Source organism: Cyrtonyx montezumae, unplaced genomic scaffold (genome assembly GCF_038088225.1).
Source record: "Cyrtonyx montezumae isolate F1298 unplaced genomic scaffold, pur_monq_1.0 scaffold_7, whole genome shotgun sequence".
Lineage (NCBI taxonomy): Eukaryota > Metazoa > Chordata > Aves > Galliformes > Odontophoridae > Cyrtonyx > Cyrtonyx montezumae.
This window is the reverse complement of record NW_027072078.1, coordinates 10,312,807-10,331,259: the sequence shown is the minus strand read 5'-3', so window position 1 is coordinate 10,331,259 and position 18,453 is coordinate 10,312,807. Positions and strand designations below refer to the sequence as shown.

The 18,453-nt window shown below is 40.9% G+C and overlaps 1 protein-coding gene across 1 annotated transcript in view; it reads left to right on the top strand.

Moving 5' to 3' along the window:
* The window catches only part of SATB2 (SATB homeobox 2), a 120,775-nt gene that overhangs the window by 61,415 nt on the left and 40,907 nt on the right, over positions 1 to 18,453 (top strand). The window contains exon 7 of the mRNA XM_065750362.1: positions 10,580 to 11,052. Coding sequence (XP_065606434.1) covers positions 10,580 to 11,052 — 473 coding nt within the window. The remainder of the gene's footprint in view (positions 1 to 10,579; positions 11,053 to 18,453) is intronic.

The window sequence follows — 18,453 nt, the reverse complement described above, 5'->3', positions numbered from 1 at the left end:
GTTAAAAACAATCAAAGGACTCAAATAGCTTCAAGGTCATCACTGTTTGCTTTTATTTGCTGTTCTTGGAGAGCAGAGAGAGAATTTTTCTTTTTTTCCCCAAACTCAGCAAGGGTGTAATGCCAGTTGCAGGGGCACTGGAAGCCCTTAACTGCAGTGTTCTGAGTGGTAGAAATGCCACTAAAGCTTATGAGTGTTTCTAGCACACTGCTGTCTTCCACTTTCTTCCATTCTTAGAGCATTGAAATCCTTAAGCTCTTATTTTTTTTTCTTAATAAGTGCACAGTTAAATTGTTAAGTGCTATAAAAGCAGAATGAGACCTCAATCAGGAGGTCAAGGATCCAAACCTGAAGAGTTTGCCAGGTAACTCTGCGTATGTGCTATTCAAAGAGACACAGCCAGTCGCTGCTGTTTGGAATTGTGTGTGTGTGCTAGTAGGAGGAGAAAAAGGAAGGTTAAGGTATGTGTGAAGTAAACACAAGCTGCTATAAAGCAGTTCAAGTCGTGTTGATTCATCAGCTGTACGAGTGGGAGAGAAAACAAAGAATCTATGGCAGGTACTTTGGTGCATGGAGAAAAAGCAGCCATGGAACTTCAGGGCAGTAGTCTAGGCCTCCTGGAAACAGGAGGGGCACTTCTTTGGGAAGTTTCAATTTCTCATCATTTCTGTTTTCATGATGTTTTGTTTCTTTGCCATAGGCAGATATTTTTACAGGACATCTCAATTAATACTCGAACTCGGTGACTTATGTGCTTCAGTCATCACATGTCCCTTAAAAGAAAGGTAGATACACAACACAGTGGTTCACTTTTGGGGTTGTAATCTGGATAACTTAGGTAAAATTGATATGGAGTCACTGAGACAAGAACCCTACCCATATGCAAGTCTAGAGCTGGTTATTAGAAAGTAAAAACAAAAAACAATTCACATGAGCTGTGGTAAATGCAAAATATGAAGGAGCTTCAGAATAACTTTATTGATGTTGCAAACTAAATGCAGCCCACAGTGTTAAATGTGTTTCCTATTATCTCCTAATGTCTGTTTTAATAAAACAGTGGGAACTAAATGGTTGCTTCTTAATCAAAACCATGATTTCCTAAACATAAGCTTTATGATTCTGTTACAAATTGCCACATATAGATCTCCCAGGTCAAACTTTTTTCCTTGCTCATAGAAATAAATAAACACTAAAACAATTATACACTCTAGAAGATCAAAATAATTACAACTGAAGCCATGCAAAAGTAAGAAGTTATTTGGAAAAAAAAAAAGCATCAAGTTTCAGAGTACATAGTTAATGTTTATATAAATATAAGAAAGTGAACAATCAATGATCTGATATCATTAGCAACAGATGTAAGATCTATATACAAGTGGGATTGTATGTAATCTCAAGGAAACGCTCTCAGTGAGCATTCTGTTGAACTCACTGAAAAGATAGCTAACCTATTTTTGCTTCTAATTAAAAAAAAATGTTTTCAGTTCATCAACTTAGTGCGGTAATTTTGTCTTGTGTCAAGACCATACTTGGAGTAAAATTCTGCTTGATTTTTTTTTCCCAGCCACCCAACCCCCTTAAGCTTTTAAAAGACATTCAGAGTTTATTCAGAGGCAGAAGAGTTAGTATGCACATTCTGGAGTTGCTGGTGTGAGGATGGAACTTTTTTTACTTTCCACTGCATATATATGCAAGGACAAGTGAGTTTCTAACAGGATATCTGCTCTTTCCAGATATCTCCTTAGGATATACATGTGTATTTCAAAGAGAGCTTGTATTAACTCAGTTCTAATAGAAAATGCACGGAAGTTGTAAAACAAGAAGCTTACAGTTCTGTGAACTTTCTTTTCCCTCTGTGGACCTGTGTAATCATTTGGGGTGGTGATTAAGCTGTTTAGTTCGTATTGTCATTTTGTCCAGAATGTGCACCATGAATGATTGTAATATTATTGTGCAAAACTCTTTTAACTCTGTTTTAATTTCATTTTTTAATATATTTTGAAAAATGCACACCCTTTTGGTTCACAGTTGCATGCATGGCAAGTTTTAGGTATCATTAAATTGCTTGAATCAAGAACCCTACTTTCCCATTTTTACTTAAGGCTACATGCTAGTGTCGGCAGTGGTAACTGTACAACGTGGAGCGAAATGTTTCTGAACTTCACTATGCAACTAATGTCATTGTCAAGGGATGGAATTTGCACCAGTTACCTACTCGTTGCCTGGTATTTTGGGTTCATAGCATTTCAAATATTTTTTTAGTTCTGTTTTTCAATAGATGTTTCACTTCCCAAGTGTCATGCTTTCTATTTTTATCAGAAGGGCTATCGCTGTATCAGGATCCTTTCACAACTGAAACTCTTAACTGGTGTGAATCTTTTCTTTTTTTGCTTGATGACACAGCTTGGCTTGGTGGGAGGAAGTTATGAAGGCAGAGGGGAGAAATAAAAATATTGTGAACTTAAAAATAAGACTTATTTTCTTTATCTCTACATTAGGGACATCTTATTTTTTTTTTTCTCCTGCCATCAGTGACTGTCAAAATTTATTTTTCTGTGGATGTGCGTTTTGAGACTGTGGCTGTCTCAAAGTTTTTGTGGAATGATGTGTCCTTCTGTTTAAAGGAGGAGGTCCCAGTTGTTTCTATTTCAACAGATACAGAATAGGCTTCCATAAGAAAGAGCTTTTACAGCTTTCTTACACTGAGAATCTGCTTTGGCTGCTCTTTGTTTTTTCCCAGTATTAATGATGTGATGTTGTCTGCTGTTTTGTTCTTGGGAGTATGTTTGCTTACTTCCCATAAGGAATTGACAGACCAATCTGTTTTTCTGATACAGTGTTCTAGAGGCCATTCTAGGTGAAGAGACGTTAGAAACAGAACTCAGAGGGGTTTTCAGTTTTGTTAATTCCAGACTGAAGGAGCCTTGGATTGCAGCATGGTTATCATACCAGCGTGACTTGGTGAAAATTTTAACTATCTGCTTTGCTGAATAGTTTTGAGTTGTTTCTCAGAAGCAGATGTTGCAGAAGCCTCATGAAAAGACATGACAGAACTCTCTCAATCAGCGTTTCTGACTTTTAACAATACCCCATTTATTGATACATGTGTGGACATGCATAAATAGAAGGTCACAGGTATGTCTATGTCAACTATATATGCATGTACTTGGTCTTGACCTTTAGCCTTTTTAACTAGGTGGTTGAAGCAAAAATCTTAAGGTTTTTTAAGAGGAGATAACTTCATGTGTTGTTTGGATGTTAGTTGCAACTCTGACACTAAGCCGGATAAGGTCATTTAGGTTATCTGTGTGGCTCTTGACCCTTACTGAATTTTTTTTTTTTGCTTTCTTTTATGCTCCTAACTATGTTTTTACTCCACTAAAAATAAGACTCACTTTTTAAAAGAAAAAGGTAAGAAAATAGCAGCCGTTGCAGGCAAGCTTTTCAGCATCTAGGTCACATACAAGACCTGAAGATCATCTCTGACTTGAACGTGTCCTCACCGCATGTAGGCTGCTGAGCTGTACTGTTTTATGAGGATAGAAGTTCATCTGTTTGCATTAGGTCATGAGGATAAAGCGGGATCTCTCTCTTTAAGTATATGTGGAAGTTGGCATATTTCGGTAAGATTTAGAGACCCCTTGACTACTGTTTTCCCCACCCACATTAGAATACTGTATTTCAGCATTGTCACTGATGTTAAGTACCAGGCTCAGGGGTTTGTATGCCCGTATTATTAAGGGACAATTTACCTGCTGCAGTGTGTTCTGGGAGCCTTATAAATTGTGCCCTCTTGCCTGTTCCCCTGTATAAAGAGAATTAAAATGGACACTTTTTTTTTTTTTAATTCTTAAGCTTAACTTTTATCTAAAGTAAATATGTGTATGAATTTCAGCTTTGCTGAGCATCTTTTTTTTGTTGTTTTTTGTCTCTTCTGGAGCCTTGGCTCTCACTCTAAATAGCACTTGTGGCATGGCAGGAGGAGAGGATGTGTCCATTAGCTGAACTGCCTCGTGTGCCTGCACGTACCTGAATTTGCAACCATTGCTGCTGTAGGGGAGCGTGTGTCAGTTCAGTAGAGGTTAAAGCCTTTCTGTAGAGAAACTGCCTAGTCCTTTGTCCCTTCTATCTTGTCTCTGTCATGCGGAAGATTTTTATGACTGCTTTTATCCCTTTGTTTTAATCTAGGGATGTTGACTGTGTCTGCTCAGATGATCTCACTATGCCAACTGTATGGTTTAAAAATGCATTCAGTTCCAAGTACAATGCTTTTTCTCAGTGAGGGCCAGTTGTGAACTGAGGCTGGGACTTGTGTCTAGCCACTTTTGATTTCACAGTGACTATGGAATGGGCTTCATCATGGAAATATTTTTTTTTTTTAAATCTCCAGAATTTCAAAAGAAAATCTCCTTCATATGTTAAAAAAAATATTCTTGTGTGCTGCCAAACACACTAACTTTTGTTAGTTCAATAGGAAAGGAATGTTTAGAAAGTAAGTGCTATTGGAGGATAGGTTGGAAAGGGAGGAAGACCTGAAGCTTAGACACAGACATCAACGTTCCTGGTATGAGAGCTGCAATATGACTGCCCCTGGTCACGTGAACTTCATGGAATGCGTAATCCATTCTGTCACTGAGAGCAGAACTGAATTCTGTTCACTCCAAGTGTCCGAGGGGTTTATACGTCTTTTGTAATGATGTTTGTGTTCTGTCTCATTCCTTTCATCATCTTTGCTGTTATGAGTCAGGAAGAGACATGTACTTATCTCCCAGAGGGAGTGCGCAATTGTCTGAGTATTCTAGGCAATTTGCACCTCCCTCTTGAGGTGTCCACAAAAGGTTAATACTTAAATAGCAGGACAGACTTCCATCACAGTACTTTGACAGGGAGCAAGATATTTTTGTATCAGATGAGTCCATCTAACTGGTATACTATTTCTGTCAGTTCTGAGTAATGTTTGTCCTAATTCTCCTTTTCCATTTTACACGACCCGTATTCATACATTAGATTGTGATTGCTAAAATACCTTCGGTGTAATGACTTTTTCTGCCATACGAAGAATAAAGCTCATACTGCTATGTGACCTCCTTAACTTGCATGGTAACCCCAAAATAGTCTAGAATGAATCCATGTTATATTCTTCCTTTCTGAGAAACAGCTTTTGGAAGCAGCGCAGTTCAGGGACAGCCCATGAGAAGAATGACTTCCTACATTTAAGCAGAATTGACAGAAGACATGTTAGTGTTTGTGTGTCCCATGAGATGATTCAAATTTAGTCTGTAGGACAAGAGGAGGGGAAAGTCTGCTGTGTGAAAGTCAACAGTGTAAGCTCACTCCACTCAGTTCCCCCAGCACTGATGCCGATCGAAGGCCTGCTTTTTTGATGGTTCTTTCAAGCACAAAAATAGTGACTTGTGCTTTGGGAACTGAGCGATTTGCAACAGAGAACAGACAATGGCCTTTCCTGTCTGTTTTCCATTAGGCTTGGATAAAGGCCTTTGCTACCCACAGCCAGAGGCCAAAAAATTTCTGTATGTGCTCCATAGCTATTTTGAGGTTATTTGCTATTCTGCAGGAGTAGAGGAAGGAAAAGGTTTTAAAAGTTAAGATTTCTTACCAAGTGTGCTACCCTGGTCAACTCACATTTTCGCTAATTCTGACTGCAGGGACAAAAGGCCCATCCAGAGGTCAAAACAGTAAATGAAACCAGTGGATGACTTTGGGTTAATATGAAAATTGAATGTTGAATGAAAATGAGACTCCTCAGACCAGTCTTTTGTACTGAAGTGGTTAAGTGGGCTGTGATTAAAACAAATAAGTAATTATGCTAATTATAGATGAAAAGATAGAGAATTACCACTATAAAAGCACCTCCTGTGCTCTAGATGGCTTTGTTGTATTTACAAAGAGAAAGCTGGTAATCATAGGGTAAGCAAGAGGGCACCCTGTTGGTGTAGTGCAGCAGCCCCAACTCTGCACTTCGCTCTGAGTTGGAGGGGTGGTATGGTGTCAGAGTTTCTTTTCCCAATCAGAGCTCCATGGTTCAGATCAGGCTCAGCTCCAGTGAGTAAGGTGCTGTCGAGCTATGAGAAACTGTGGGAACCTTTCTATCTCAAGATTAGTGCCTGTCATACTGAAGCTCACAAACAGAGCTCTCTGCTGGCCCATGCTTGCTCAGTTTAGCCTTTACCACTGCTGGTAATGGCTTTTATGATCACTAGGTTTTAAGTAATAAATAAAACAAAGAAGCAAGCTCTGAAGCTATTGCACTGCAGAGCTCTGGGGTGGTGACATCCTGTCACAATTGAAGTATGGCAGTCCTGCTGACTAGTAACTTATTACAAAATGCTTCTTTAGCAGTCTTTTCGTACTCTGTTTTATGCAAAATGACTGTATGCCAGTGGGACGAAAAGTTGGGGACTTGCTGGGTCACGGGTGCTGCAGGGCCCTCTGTGTGACCATGGCAGTGTGGTGCTGGGAGACATACTAAGATCTTGCTCTCCCTGCTGCATCCATTATTGCGTGTGCAAGGAATTTGGTTTCCAGTGCCGTCCGTCAGTACTGTTCCTAAGCCCTAAATACCCCACAGGCTCTTTCTCAGAATGTTCCTATTAACAACTTGGTGAAAATAAAGGGTGAGGGGAAGGGAAGGTGGAGAAATAAATCTTATTTTAAATCTCTTGAGCTAGTTACATTTCAAATGGAAAGTTGCATCTGGACCACCCCAAGCTATTGTGCTGTGGACTGTGTCAGCTGTTTGTGCAGGGAAGATTTGGGTAGAGGATAAGAGCATCGGGCAGGGGAAGGGTGCACTGGGTTGTTTTTGTGCTGTATCCAGGAAGTTTCTAGCTCAGTATGAAGTCAAAATACATTGACACACGTGGTAATCATTATGAGAAAAGAAAGGAACATTTAAATATGACAATTTGCTGCTTCCATTCTGGGAATTATGTTGATCTCCAAGTGTTTTGCAGAGGTAATGACATGCTGTAGCAGGGTATGGGCAAGCGAAGGGCAGATACCGTACTGGTGTACTCAGTGAGCTGCCCGCTAAGCTTGGACACAGTACTTACAGTTCTGATACCTGGAGCCTACCTACGTGCTATGTATGGCTTTTGGAGACTGGGCTCTTAAATGAGGAAGTGGTGTGGGGCTTAGATCAAAATTATATACCAGGTGGCACAATGCAGGGAAGAAAGGGAAAACACTGCTGTAGTTCTTGCTGTGGCTGGACCACAGATGGGAGGTGGGTAACAGCCTCCTGGGCCAGCTTTTTCGTAAATAACACAAGCATTGCTAGCAGAAGAGGTCTCTCATGACTACTTGAACATAGACTGCAGGTTTCCATTGAGCACCCTTCTTCACAGTTTAAGGTCCTGCTGTTCCATCTTCGCTGTTTTACAAGCCATCAAGTTCAAGTACCAGCCAGCTCATAAAGTACTACAAGAGCAGTAAATGTACCCCAAGGTTTGGGTGAGGGGATAGCATATGAGGGAAGGGCAGAGGAGAGGAACATGGAGTAGAAACGCGGAAAACGGAGGATGCAAGAGGAAAAAAAACCTCCCCACAAATGAATTGTTGTGGCTCCTGTATGCCATTTCTTTTTAGAGAGTTGCCTGGAAACTGACCTGCCTCCTGTGTCAGTGCTGACTTCCACCTCAGCATTGTGTCATGCTCACTTCTGTCCAGGCCCACAGATCCCCACCGGTTCATAGCCACCAGTAAACAACAGGGAATATGATATGGGGAATGTGCTGGTGGAGGAAAAAGTCTTGAGGAGTTGAGTAATGCACATTTTTTCTGTCTAGCATAACTGTTAATGGTAACCTTTTATTATTGAAGTGGTTGAAGTGACTAGAGTCTGGTTGATTTATTGGGGAATAGATGTGTGGCAGTATAGCTTAATGCGACTGAGAAAGGAAACTGGTAACAAGGGCAAAAACACCTATGGAAGCAAGTCAAGTGGTGTCTCTGTGTAATTGTGATTCCAAGTAGCACTGCAGAGATTAACAGCCTGGCAGCCTTTTCATCTTAAATTTTATTTTTATAGGGGTTTATGACTTGGCACTGAAGTCAAGAGTGGGTGGAAACTTGGCAAATGTGGTTCAGCCCAGAAAGTGGATGTTATTTATATTTACTTCTCACCAGGATTTCAAAAACACTTGGTTAACTGTTTTTGAGTTCTAACAAGTAGTAATTTATTGGTTTCAGTGACTTATTCTCTGTATATTTCTTAAACTACAAAATAGTTGAGAAACTGTTTCAGGTCTCCTGAAGCTAATTGTGGGAAGACTTTAGATGTCCAAGGGTGTAAATGAAGTCTGAGAGTAGTTCTTGATGCATTTCCTTTTAGCAGAATGCTCCTATTATTTCATGTACACTGAGCAACATCTTTATTTGTGCTTATATGAAATTAATTCCCAATTCTCAAGTTGTTGCTGCATCTTTGGAATAATTACATTTAGTTTTCCTGGCAACAGTGCGTATTTAATAGCATGATTCAGGTACAGGGTCACCATGGAAAGGCTCAGATGATTCTATGGCCACATGATTTCTGAATGGGCCATGGCACAGGCTGGGGTTCATCTCAAGTGTGACAGAACAGCCCCTCTTCCTCATGACCCTGCACACCTTCTGTGCCTAATTTTTGGGGACGGGTACTGAAATCAGTATTTAAATAGAGATTTTTAGTATTTTCAACAAACTGATATGCTAAGTGTTTAGTAGGCTGTGAATAATGTGCAGAGATGGTCGGCCACTTACAGTAGTGTCCGTGTATTGTATAGCTTTTTATAGTTGAAACATCACACACAAATACACAGTTATAAAATCAGTAGAGTTGAAACAGTAGCTTTTGTAGAAAAACGGAATTAAGAATTTTATTAGAAATATTTAATTTTTTTTTCTTTAACAAGGATTTTATTGAAGGCTGAAGGTTCTTTCAAATTTGTATTTGAAAAAAAAAGATGGAAGAGGACATTAAAAATTCTTTAAGATTCCTGGGTACTAATTTATCTACTTATAAAAATTAGTACTTGTGATGTTCTGGAAAGACAGTTCTAAAGATAGAAGTGGTGAGTGTGTGTGTTCTGAGCATGATTCCATCCCTAGTGAGAGTTCAACCCTCTCTGTCTGAGATTAACTCTGAAAGGTGAAAAGAGCTGTCTTCCTATTTAAAAGGAAACAGAGAAAGTCAACGGTAAATTGTCACCTTGAGTACCGTGTAAAGTTTCAAAGCCTTATATAAGGTTAAGTTTTAAACGAGTTCAAAAGCCTTGTACCATTGTTGGTCATTACACAAGTTCTGATTGTATTATGCTATTTATGAAATAAATCCTATCTTTTTATTTGTCAAGAGCATCATAAAAATGAGGTGGTAGTGTGCTAGCTGTATGGTATCAATCCCTGGACACTTTTAGGTCAATAGAGAAATGCCCAGTTATATGTAGTGAAGCTCATGGAATCTTCAACTTTGTATAAAATCACTTCTGATTACTTAAAGTTATCTAAGTAGTAGTTTTACTTTTTTTATTTTTTAAACTTTATTTCTGATTTCAAAAAGGAAGTTTAGTTTTATAACACAGGCACTTCATTTGGCAGTTGCATGAGAAGATGTTGCAGTATTAGTGATGTAAGGTATCTGAAAGGAGGGACATAGCTGCATATATGATTACAGTGAATGCATCTGGTTTGAAATGTTTCATTTTTTTGTAATGTGATGTCACTTAAGAATAACAGGTCTTTCTTGTACTGAAGATGCATTTTGAAGATGGCAAAGCCATAAAATAGCACTATAAACCAGTAAAAGGTTGCTGCCAGAATCTGTTTTCAGAAAAGTGGGCATTAATGTGCAGTTCCTTCAAGGTTTCCAGAGAGAGTGATGAGGCTTTAGTTACAAGAACCATTGCTCTGAAATTTTCTCATTTGTGAATCAAGGACGTGCATGGTTATGTAGCATGCTTTCAGGCAAGCACCTTGATTCTGCTACAATGCATCTAGGTGAATTCACAGTACCTGGGAACTTTGTCCACATATGATGCAAGGTAGAGTTTATGTTGGAAAAGATATAATTGCTGAGTTTGTAATGAGAAGTTGTTCCACGAGCTGCCCAGGGAATGGTCTGGTTTCCATTGAATTGATGTGGGTGGATACTAATTTGGGTTTCTTTCCTTCAGCTAGATGCCAGTGATTCTGAAATGCTTCCCCTCTTTTAAGAGTTATTCAATTTGATGACAGATTCAGAAGTTTCTGACAGCGTGAGTGGAAATGTATAAACTTGTTTCTTTAGGAAACTGTATAAATGTATAAACTTGTTTCTTTAGGAAACCTGCTACCAGTTTGATAAGGAGAATTCCTAAGTAGCAAGTAAAACCTAAGCAGTACAAAAGTCTTTTTTTTTGTTGTTGTTGCTCTTGCTTTGTACTGCTTTTCTTATGTTTTAGTGTAGCTTTTATGCAAGTGCAGATTTGAAAACCAAAGTGGGTGCTATACATCTGGAGTAATCCTTACCCAAATCGTCGTCTTCTAAATGATAACCAACTCAAATGACAGCAAAATGTTTTTTTTTCTCTTTTTACAGTGGAAAGAGTGGAAAGAGAAAACCTTTCAGACTATTGTGTTCTTGGTCAACGTCCCATGCACTTACCAAATATCAACCAACTGGCAACTTTGGGAAAAACTAACGAACAGTCTCCTCATGGCCAAATTCACCACAGTACTCCAATCCGAAACCAAGTGCCAACGATGCAGACAATGATAAACCCTGGGCTCCTGTCTCCTCAGCTCAGTCCACAACTGGTGAGGCAGCAGATAGCAATGGCCCATCTGATAAACCAGCAGATTGCCGTCAGCCGGCTATTGGCTCACCAGCACCCACAAGCTATCAACCAGCAGTTCTTGAATCATCCACCCATCCCTAGAGCTGTCAAACCAGAGCCATCAAATTCATCGGTGGAAGTCTCTCCAGATATTTACCAGCAAGTCAGAGATGAACTGAAGAGAGCCAGCGTATCTCAAGCTGTCTTTGCAAGAGTAGCGTTCAACCGCACACAGGTATCTGTTTCTGTTTTATAACCAAGAAGTGCTTGAGGGGTCAAAGTTGTGACTCTTGTGGGGATATGTGGTTGCTACAGATCAAGGCAAGGTGTACTATAGAAACAGGTCAAACTATCCACCATTTTTTCACTGTCTCATTGGCGTGACTGAGCAAGGATGTTTCTTTGTAGTACAGCTGTTTGCTTGCAGTTGTTCACCCCAGTGCTGTTACCTGAGCTTTGTTCTGTAGTCGTAATTCTGCTGGTGTGAGTTCTTCTCTGCTTATAAACTTCCATATCTGCTTCTGCCTGATGGCCAGGAAGAGGTAACAAGAGACTATGGGAGTCAGCAGCATCTTTTAGTTTGCCACTTTCTCAGTTCCTTCTTGTGGTAACTACAGTTGATGGCACAACTACTGCCAGATGCTACTGACCCAGAAATGAGTCAGATAAGTGTTCATAGGCCTAAAGATAGTCTTGGTCCTGGCTGGCTGCATAAGAGACGATTGCTGGAAAAGTTGTCTGCCATTTGCAGCTGACCCATTTGACACAGATTTTCTCACTCAAATATTGAAATTCAGATGTTGAAATAATTAAATGATAGCATCGGCGTAAGCCTTGCACCTGGAGTACCTTAGGTAACGCATGTTCAAAAATGCAGGCTGTTTACATTTATCTTGCTGCCAGACAGCATTCAAAGTATACAAAGCATGATTTCTAGTTGGTGATATTCCTCCATATGGATTAATAAATGGGAAGTGATGTCATATTTAAATACTGGTGCAATTTTCTTTTGTGCAGTCAGAACTGATCTTTGAGTTTACCTTTACCAGCGAAGGAAGACAAGCGCCACATATGTATGTGTCTGCTGGAGGTCTGTCTTTAGAACCATACAGTGCCTTTGCACGTTCTCCTGGATTAATGATTTTCTTTGGCACTGCCATTTTGGAAATGCCATATTATGAGGGAACTAATTAAAGTATGGAGCACATTTTTATTACTTCCCTTTTTCCATTAAATTCATAAGATGGCTGCACTCAGAAAAAACATTCATGTTCAATCAACATGTCTTTGAGTTCTGGGGTTAGCCTTGAGGATATCGAATGAAAGCAACATAGGAATGTATGAGTATTTCCTCTTTAAAATGCTGCTTTTAATTTGGAAAAGCTTTTCATCCCTCTGAGATCATAACCTGTTGTATATAAAGCCTTGTATAATCAAGGTAGATGGTATTGACAGAATGACACATTGAGTGAGAGGTCAGCATTAACATTGCTGGTGAGGATTTTGCTATTGTCACTGTACATGATGTTTTACTTTAGGCATATTGGGACAGATTGGTACTACCCAAATCTGTCACTAGACCACAGGTTTATCCCTAAAGCAGAAAGCTGTCAAACTGTGTCAGACTGGCTGTTCAGTTGTAGTATTTAAAAGAAGGCAATGTTTTATCCTGTGTGTCTAGGAAACCCCACACCTTGCCTGAACACTGACTGAACACTGCATTTGTGTTCTGAAGACAGCAGTGAAAAGGCTGGCATTTCTGAGAGACCACTCTGCTCTTCTTCTAGCAATTGCACAAGTTTTCATCCACCTATGGTGTTTAATAGCAGCCCTGATAAGAGTTTGCATCACAGATTATCAGAAATATGGACTAAGGAAGCTTTAATGTGGTGGTTTTGCTTTTTCTGTTTTATTTGGCGTATCTGTCCTGTGCCAAGCCAGTGCAGGATCTGCAGACTGTTGTCCTGTGCATCACAGTGGGGAGAGCACTGTGCTGCTGTTGGGTGCTGAGGCAGTGTCTCTTTGAGGTTCTGTACTTCACAAGTGTGAAACTGTTCATACTGAGCTCACTTGCTGGGAACACAGACCAGAGCAGCCCTGAGTTGACATACCAATGTAATGTCCTTTGGGAAGGTGCCAAATCAACTCTCTTGGAAAGGACTGCACCAGGAAATGCGATGTAATGCTCTGTCCTCCAACCTGTTTACACTTGAGCTTGGTATATAGAACAGTGTGCAATTCTAGGGTATTAGTATCACTGGTTTTGTTTATCCTCATCCTGATGATATTTGTCTCAGATTGCACTAACTTATCCAGCTTTTATTAATTAAAAAAAAATGCTTTATTGAAAACTATGCACATTTAATTTTATACAAAGGGAAAGAAATTGTCTATGCATGATGGAAGACTAAATAGTAATGTGATGTACTATACAGCCCATGACAGTGATTCCAGAACAGGCTAGTCTCAGACATCCATAAAACTGTGTTGCTTATCTCAGAGCTGTGCATCATTAGTCTAAAAGATCAGTGAACCTTATATGCAGTGCATCACATCCTTATGAACTGTTGCCACAGTAAAAAAAAGTGTAGTTGCATATTTATGCATTGCCATCCTCAGCTTTTACTTCCAGCTTAAATTGGTTTCCTCTCAGGTCAGAAACTGTTACCCCCAGTATTAAGAAGAGGTGCTCAGGCAGTCAGCCTTGCACTGCACAGTAGAAGATGTGGGATGATGCCAAACACCTGTGGTGGTGAGGTAGAACTTCCTGATGTGGAGGTTCAGGTCTGCTTATACAGCCTTTCATTCTCCTTTCTGAGTCTTCTCCTCAGGAGACATGGGCATCTGTGCATTTCTCTGGAAATGTTTGGATTAGAAACTGGAGACCTGTTATTTCTCATGATGATATCAAAGAATAGATGCTGTGTGCCAGCCAGCTAATAATTGTATTAATCACTGCTTATGGGCCACTGCTTAATACTTCTTCATGGTAGCTCTGCAGCACACATTAGCCTGTAATTAAGTATAGCTTCATGAAATATGTACTGTGAGACTTGCTTAATAGATAAACTATTCTCTAATTTATTTTCAAGTCCAATGACCTACATACTTGATGCTGAAAAACCCCCTCTTACGAACATTATTTCTCCCCTGAGACCTTCCATCTGAGTGAATCTGTTAAATGAAGTAGAGGAAGCTTTGATCCAAACTAGGCTAAATCCATTGGAACAAATGACCGACACGTGTGTGTGTGTGGGAAGGGAGGATGGTCAGAAGATGGAGAGATGCAGTCGCACGGTTTGTGAGACATCCAAACCTTCCTCTGAAAGTTGGAAAGTCCTAGCTTCAGACGTGGTATTTTCTTGTGTCTGTGGCCATGTTGTTGTTTGCACAACAAATAAGGTGAAAATAAGGTGCTTCAGCTTCTGTCACAAGTGCTGTGCCACTGCAGTCCCACTGAGATGGGAAGCTCACTACTTGCCCTGTGCCCAGGATTGGTGCACAGCATGCTTGACTAGGAATTGGCCCTAGCTGTGTCAACCATGAAGAGGGTTCGTTTTAAACAGAAAGTTCTAAAATGAACATTTTAAGGTTTATTTGAAATTGGGTATCAAAAACCCTCTAAGGTGTGTATAATTGTTGCTTGTGTAAATGCCTTGGGCTGTGCCTTCTTTTTACTTTGTGATATTGATTCTCTAGCAGTAATTTTAATTCACCCCATTGCAGAATCTAAGTGCTTCAGCAGATGGGACAGTTGGAAGAGAACCCCCAGAGAGAAGTTAGTTTTTAAGGTGTTTTTAATGGCGTCATTCCCAGCAGGGGAGAAACTCCTACCTACATAACCTTCAAAACATTTAAAATGATTGTACTCGCTAGCATGGTTGTGTTAGCTAAGAACGGTGTATGTTGGAAAGACACCCTCATAGGTTTTATACATCCTCACAGTTGCCAGCTGCACTGCATTTCTGGACTACAGGCATGGTTCTCCTCTGTGAACTGTGGCAGGGTGCTACTCAAACTTGTCAGTGTGCTTATGTAGCCCAAGGAGTGGTACTGGGACTGTTCTGCTGCAAGCTGGGGCCCCACTGGAAGACGTGAGTTGCAGGCAGATAGGAAAGAACATGAAGGGTGTTTGTATTCCTGGCCTGCATTTAGCTGCCACCATTTCCTTCCCTCCAAGGTGACTGTGGGGACCCTTGGTCATACAGGCGAGGAGAGAGGTGTGGATTGAGGCAGGGGAGGAAGCCGGTCATGCTGAAGCTGCTCAGCAGCATTGCTGGGGCAAGAGATGCAGTTTCTTGCTCATGTAGTTGCTCCTAAGACTACAGTCTTGCTCCTGGAGGAGAATACACACGGAAACTTTTTGCATCCTCTGGGTAGAGTCCTTGTACTATCTCCTTCCTTGCGTCTCCTAATGCAGCATCCAAGTTGCAACTGAAAGGCTGATATCACTGAAGCTTGTGATATCACAGGTTGTAGTGTGTTGGTAAGTGGACAAGCAGTGATGAATACAGAGGTAAGAGGACTTGTTTAAAGGAAGTGTGTGGAAAAGCTCTTTTGAGTTTACCTTCTCTGAATTTTTTTAATATTTTTTTTTAGCAAATCTGAAGTTACTAAAGTGATCTGTGCTCTTCAGAATCTGTAGTTTTAAAGCAGGGGATTTGAATCCTGCTTTGCATGACAAAAATGAACTTGCTTTCCTCTTCTGCCTGCTTTCTGGGCCTTCCTCATTGCTGCAGGCTTACGCAGGGGTGGTCAGTAAGGCTGTTTTTGTAAGAATCCAGACACTCTAAATCACTGAGTTGGGGAATCGCTTTTCTCCGCTTTGGGTGTGCCCCATTGACTGAAAAGCCTATAGACTGAGTGTTTTCTGTTTATGTCTTTTTTTTTTTTACGCATCTTTTTTTGCCAATGTTTTGACATAATAGCCAAAACTAGTAAAATGTTTGGGCGAATGGCCAGTGCTTGTTTTACTGAACAGCCTTACAAACTGGGAATATCCGTGAACCTGAGGCATTTCGAATGAAACAGTTGTGGTGTGAGATGTAGAGAGCTGGGGGAACAGGCGTGTTTGAGATATGTGAAGCTCTTTTCCCAAAGAAAGTTGGCTGCATCTAACTCTCTTTTCCCTTCCCCTCTCAGCAGTTAGCACTGTAGACAAGAAGGCAGGTCATCTCCTGTGTCCTAGCAGGTGCTTTTTTGGGTAAAATCAAGTAACAGAACAGGGAGGGGGAAACTCTACCAACCTCAGTGTAGTGACATTTTATAATGAAATAAACTGTTCTCACCTTGTTTGAGGGATTCTACCATACCTTGGCTGCAGGAGTGGGCTGAGGTGTAGGCAAATGCAGGCTCAGTTCTGGGTGCCCCAGCTGCTGGTGTGACTGTGTGCAAGTCCAGGCTCCTTCCACAGGGAATGGGACAGTAATGCTTCCTGGCGTGCAAATACACAGCAGGTCAGGTGTGGAGAGGCTTGGAGGCTCTGAGGGCAAAGAGAGTGTGGTTGGTGAGGAAACTCCAAAGAAAGTCTTTGGAGCCAAACAGAGAAGGAAGTGGGTGGCAACTCCATTCGTGCCTAATTCTGCTTTCTTTGGCAAAATTCCCTCAGACTGGAGTGGGAACAGAACGGGGTCCTTTAAGAGGCTTTTAAGAATAGAAATATGCTCTGTTGAAATAGCCAACTCTTCCACCTCTGTTTGCTTGTGAGCCAAATCCTGGACAGGATGCCTCTTGTAAGTAATTTGCCCTTTGACTTAAGTGTGAGAAAGATGAGCAGCTTTCATTCTCTGCCTACTATCTGGTGAGACATTCACGCTGCATTCATTGCTATGGTATCTGTCCCATTGTGCACAGACTTTCAATTAGTGAGGGTTCTGGTTTTGCTTTTAGTGGGGGGGATTTTTGGTTGTTTTTTTCCCCCCATAGAAAACTCTCTCTCATTGCATGAAACCGTTTCATGCCGCCTGCTTGTTTTATTCTTCTGTGTAATGTGGCACAAGCAGCATTCTGTTGTACTCACAGGAAAGAAGGCAGTCTGTAAGGGAAGTGCTTAATTTAATAAATTGCAGATTTTTAGTACATGGGATATTTGTTCCAACAGTGGGTTTTGCACTGCCCAAAATTTCAGTTTCAATTAAGTTAATTGTATTCAATAAGCTGAATGAAAAGATCTTAAGTAGCATGTGAGTCAGGCTTTCAGAATGTGTGCTTGTCAGAGGCGGCTGCTGCCTGCTCAGCTGATGCACGGGAGTCCTGAGCCTGGAAGCAAGCTCACGGCTGGCTGTGCAGCGTGCATGAGCAGAGTGCCTTGCTCATTTTCCAGCATATTTCAGTACAAAGGTTTGACGTACGTGTTACAAATGGTGGCACACTGTGGCTGCGGATGATAGGTCCTTCTCTGCCTGCTTTTCTCCACGCATCCACGTTCATCTCCACATGCACATCTAGTCTTCCCTAATAAAAGAAATACTATAATAAAAAAGAGACTTTATTAAACTAATGCAATAAAGGCATTTTCTTTGAGGATTTAAAAACTTCATTTTTAATAATAAAAATCAAATTGTCATAGTTGGACCCTGCAGAAGTCTTATTCAAATCAGCCTCTAAATGCTGCATGCCTAAGCAGCTCTCTCCTGAGATGTGTGTATTTTAGCATTAGTTAAATGAGTTTAAAAGTGTTTGGTGTATCTTATTCAGCCCAGAAGACAATACTGGAGCCTCTAGTTTAAAGCCAAGAGGCAGAAAGATGTCATGATAAAAGCTTGCCCTGGCACAAGAAAAACATGGCAGGTGGAACTACTTTATTTCCTGGAAGGGTGATGAGAAGTTGGTGCTAATGCAGAGCTCTGCAGGCTGACTTTCAGCCTCAGCTTTCAGCTGCAGTTAGCAGGCACCTTTAAACAGAAACAGGAATTTCAGCCTGGCCAAATCAAGCTCCCTGTGTACTGAAGTGAGATTTCAGTGTTGGTTACTAGGGAGGAGTAGCTGACCAGTGGCTCTCCAGGTGCTGCCTTCCCGTGCTGGAAACAGACCTTCATGCTGAATGAGGATGCTGAAGGGGACAGGCTTATTGCATTGGTTGTGAAGATTCAGATTTTTTTTTTGTTCAACACGTACATTTCCTGATCCTAATCAGTCACATCTATACCTGAAAGGAAGCAGAATAGCTTTTCTATTGTGATGGCTGGTTACATGTGCTACTTGGGCTCTGAGTACTACAGAAGCAATTTTTTTCTAGTATTTCAGCATTTTCTCTGTTGCTCTTGGCAGTAGCTGAAGCATGGAGAGGCACAAATAAACCGAAACTATGGAAAAAAGTGTTTGTTCTTTTTTAGTCCTTCGTGTATATAATCTCCTTCTACAGAACACACAAACTGAGGTTTAGCACATTAGTTGGGTTTATTCAGGTTTTTGCCTTGGCCAGTGTTTCAGTTGTCCGAGCCTGTTCTGAACCTTTTTAAAGTTGTGCCTGCTCTTGTGGCCACACTGCTGAGGTGTGGATGAAGCAGAGTCCGGCTCCCAGCTGAGGCACTGAACTTGACGTGGCCAGTGCTGAGTCCCCAGCTGCCTGATGGCACTCACTCTCCTCTGTACCTAGGACATTAGGGTCTGAGCTATGCTCCAGTATGAACGCCTC